The following is a 4,491-nucleotide window of genomic DNA, read 5'->3' as shown; positions in this document are numbered from 1 at the left end:
TTTATTTATTAGTTCCAGTCATCACACACACACACACAGAGCAATATGGAGCCTTGCAATGTAACATTGCAGCATGCTATTTTACATTTTGAAGTACAGGTATTTGATGCATGGAGGATGATCAAACTTGTCAGTGTTCAGCATTGATGATGATGACAATGGAAGATTAGATATTCAGTAAGCACAAAACTACCATCATTTACAGATTCCATTTTGCAGCTGTATTGTATATCATCTATGGTGGAAACACATAACACGGTGCCACTAATGGCAGTTGGATACTGACCTAATAATACTTTCACATTATAGTTACTAGACTAACATTCAAGGTGTAATATTCCATAAAATATATATAATATAATAACATGAGATTACCTGAAGAAACGGCATGCTTAAAAAGCAGCTCCACGTTATGGTGTCTACCGGTCTGAGATGCAACATGAAGAGGGGTGTTACCTTCAGTTTGAGTTTCATAAGCATTTATGCCCCTAAAATAAATATATGTAAGGTTTAGAAAAATATTACATTACCCTTGTTATTTTTACTACAAGATAAACAAATAGAAATTCTAAGTTTAATATTCCATATTACTAAGACAGGGTAAAATATTTGTATTACTCTACCTGCATATTTAAAATCACTTGCCCTCAATTTTCCTCAAAGTGGTAGTTTTGTAGCCAAAATCAAAAAGAAGAAAACAAATTACTGTTATCTTACTCTTCTACAGAATTAAAAATGGCAAATGTTTTGCTTTATCCTGAACATTGTGCATCTCTAGAACACATCTGCAAATTTTCATTCACCAGCTTTGCCTACTTTTGATTCCAGAACTGAGTTTCAAGAAAATTTCGAAATTTCCAGCACTGTCAATGTTTGTCCAGCAATAAACATGAAGAGGGGTGTTCAGTGGGCATACTTTTGCAAGGTTTAAATGTCAAAAATGTAAAATGTGCTTTAAAACATCTTTTAAAATAATCTTTTTTTTCACCATTAGTTGCTACTAAGGGAAGCAACTCCAAAAAGTATGCCAAGTGCAGTAGCAAATGGTAGACTGAACACTGTAGTGCACATACCTAGCAACAATGGCTAACAGATTTTTACTTTATCTCTCAAAAATTTAATGATATATACTAATGTGAGCATTACCAAAGTGTTTTATTTTGTTGTTTATGAGATATCATCTACTGTTTGAGCTGAAGCATAATTATAGCTTTTGTTTTTCACTCAAGTGTTTTTGGATTGATTCTCATGTAGGATGACAATGAATGATCAGAGAAGAAACCTTTGCACATTTTTGACCCATTTAAAAATTTTTGTTTTGTTATATAATCTAAATTTCTTGTTATTTGTAAAATCTTCATTGTTTTTTTTTGTTGTTGTTGTGCATTATAACGTAAGCCAGTTTAGAAACTTTAATAAGTTCATGTATGTGGTCCTACAGGATGACAGCAGTAAGTTTCCAAAATTAGAACACTAAAATCCAGGGTTCTATTCCCTGTGATCGACAAAGTGCATCAATGTTGTATGTATGAAACACACTTCTGAAACTGTTAAGTTTTTTTCCATAAAGTATGAGAGTTAACTTGTTATCAATTAAGTGACAAGGAAGTTGGATAGTTCACAATTCAGTAAATATACAGCATCAGTCGAACCTTTGCCACTGTAAAGAACAACAATATATTAACACAATTTTGTTTTTCTTTTATTGTAACTATTTTAAATTCCAAGTAAACCTTAACAACTGGTGTTCCATTAACTGTAACTTGTGGTACTATTAACATTATGTATTCTATTAGTTGTACATGTGATTTTTCTTAAAGCTTCTAAAGTTTGGTAATGTGTAGTTTTTGTTTAGGTATCAAATTATTGCTGTTGAACTAGAGAGAGAAAAATTCAGTATATTGTATTGTGTGAATATGTAGCTGTTCTAGAAGTATTGGTTGGCATTGTGAACTAGTAGAGTAGACTTAACTGTTGAATTGTATTATAAAATTATTATGAACAACAAGCGAAAATGTTGATGCTAAAGAACAGTAGTATATTACTTTATATGTTTGAGAAACCTCTTTCCCTCATCATATAATCATTTCTGTAAAAGAAAGCATAGAAGTAATTTTTCAGCTTAAATAGTTTGTCTAGACAGGTATAAATGGATGTCTTTTGTGCAAACTTACTTTTGCTCATCTTCACTAGGACATGAAGTGGGAAAGGGAGAATTATGGTATTCCTTAACTGTTGCAAATATTCTGTTCTTTTGAGTAAGTAACTTACCTTAAATAAAAACTAAAAAAATGTATTTGTGTAAATACTTTGAGCCATAAAGGTTAATGAAAATTAAAATGTTTTCCACTTTACTTCTCAGAGAAAAAGTACCTTTATATTCTATTATTTGTTAGTAATTTGTCTAAATTTGTTCATGCAGCTATATTGACAATATAGCGATATAAAATACACACACACACACAAAATAATCTTTTACAAATATTATATCTCTTTTCCTGCCAATACTAGTGAAAGTTATAAGCTGATCATTATTATCCCATATACATGCAACAATTTGATATATACTTTCATAAACATTTTTATTTATTACCTTGAAAGCAAAAGCTCCAAAGGACCTGTACTTTTGCAAGCAGCAGCATAGTGGACTGGTCTCCACCCACTCTTATCTACTAAGTTATAGTCAGGAACAACTGATAACAGTGAAGATAAGTACTTGGGATTTGGATTAACAGCTGCACAATGAAGTGGAGTAACCTGTAAAAACAAGTATTTTAACAAGAACTTCTAAACATGGTACGTACCTAATCATATGTTTCACACAAAGACATTTACAGAGGAGTCAAACTGGCAGTCAAATTGTTAATTCAAGTGCTCAAATAAAGTCTATCAGGTCCAAATGTTGACCACTTTCTATAAGCATTCACTGTTTAAGCTTATTTGAAACATTGGTAGCATTAAAGATTGTTTGTAAATTTAAAATAAATGTGAAGCATAGGCACTGGAATTGAAGGGGATGGAGGACATATGCCCCCCAACTTTTGACCCAGTAGTGAAATGCCCCTTTGAATGGTGAACAGATACTTGTGTGTAATTACCAGGGAAAGTTACTGTTTTAACATAGCATACAAAGTGCCCCCACCCCCACCCAACCACAAATTCAGATTAATTCCCCCACCTGTGATGCGAAAAGTAAGGAAACAAAAACCAGTGAGTAAAAACAGGAACTTCTTGAAAGCAAACACAAGACATTGTCTAGTGAAGAAAATCTCTTGCAAACATCAACATTTAAATTTAACAGTAGAAACAATACCGTATTGGATATCACATCCAAGATAAAACAATGTCCACAGAAACATACATCTGGGGATGTTCCAAAAAAAAATTAACACCATTTGCTGTAAATCAACAAATTGAGAAATTCTTCAGCTAACAAGGTACTTTTCACACCCTATTATACTTCACGTATATATTTCTTTTGTGGTAAAAGTATCTGGTTATGTTATTTGAATCAACCATCTTCAAGCATAATATACAAGTACATCAATCATTAATATGAAGAAAGTGTTGTTAGAACAGAGGAAAACTTTGAAGTAAAATAATATTCATTGGTTACTGCAACAAACATATGATATCTATCTGTTAAAATTAACCAGCTCTGTTAAAACACTGCAGAAAGATTAAAAAAAAACTCTTCTGCTTTATTAAAAACAATTTAGATAACACTTAATTAACATTTATTAAACTTTACAATCATAACACATTTATAATAAAAGGTAAAAGTTACTACTATTATTTAAGCAAACTTTTACCTTGAAATTTTCATGAGGCTTTTTTAAAACAGAAACAGCTCGAAACTTGTCTAGTGGCTCACTTTCATTCAACAGTACCTAAGGAAAAGAAAAATATATACAATCATATTTCAATACACCCACATACCTCATAAACTACAAGTTACCTAGAATATATTAACCATATTGAAACTGCAACCTAGTAAGTTAAGCTTCTCATTACACTTGCATACCAAACCAGCTAAATTCAATTTTAAAGTGACAAGACACAGATTCTTCAAACAACCACTTGACAAAAAACTTATAGTTATGATAATATCTCTATGGTCTAGAACCTAGAACCAAAAACCTAAAGCAATGTTACTATATTTTTGGTCTAAGACACAAAATCTAGAGCAATGTTGAAATATATGTATAACTCTGGTCCTAATCACAAAGTAAAGTTTGAATCTTTCTGACCTAAGACAAAACATAAGGTAGTGTTGATATGCTACATGAACATTGCTGTTTCTCAGGTCTAAGATACAAAATCCACTATGAGGTTCCAAACAAAAAGATGTTAATAACAAGGACACCCATTGATGAATCAGTGTATTCTAATCAATCTAAACAACAAGGACACCCATTGATGAATCAGTGTATTCTAATCAATCTAAACAACAAGGACACCCATTGATGAATCAGTGTATTCTAATCAATT

At 31.6% G+C, this 4,491-nt stretch overlaps 1 protein-coding gene across 1 annotated transcript in view; it reads right to left on the bottom strand.

The window, feature by feature from the left end:
- Positions 1-4,491, bottom strand: part of LOC106471504 (serine/threonine-protein phosphatase 6 regulatory ankyrin repeat subunit B-like) — a gene marked incomplete at its 3' end in the record, with an annotated part of 79,291 nt that overhangs the window by 71,202 nt on the left and 3,598 nt on the right. Inside the window, exons 4-6 of the mRNA XM_013932106.2 lie at positions 3,813-3,890; positions 2,594-2,757; positions 376-488 (exon numbers count right to left, since the gene is read on the bottom strand). Of these exons, the coding sequence (XP_013787560.2) occupies positions 376-488; positions 2,594-2,757; positions 3,813-3,890 (355 nt within the window). The remainder of the gene's footprint in view (positions 1-375; positions 489-2,593; positions 2,758-3,812; positions 3,891-4,491) is intronic.

This window comes from Limulus polyphemus, unplaced genomic scaffold (genome assembly GCF_000517525.1).
Source record: "Limulus polyphemus unplaced genomic scaffold, Limulus_polyphemus-2.1.2 Scaffold4662, whole genome shotgun sequence".
Taxonomy (NCBI): Eukaryota; Metazoa; Arthropoda; class Merostomata; order Xiphosura; family Limulidae; genus Limulus; species Limulus polyphemus.
Note: the sequence above shows the minus strand (reverse complement) of the source record. Positions and strands in the feature narration are given on the sequence as shown.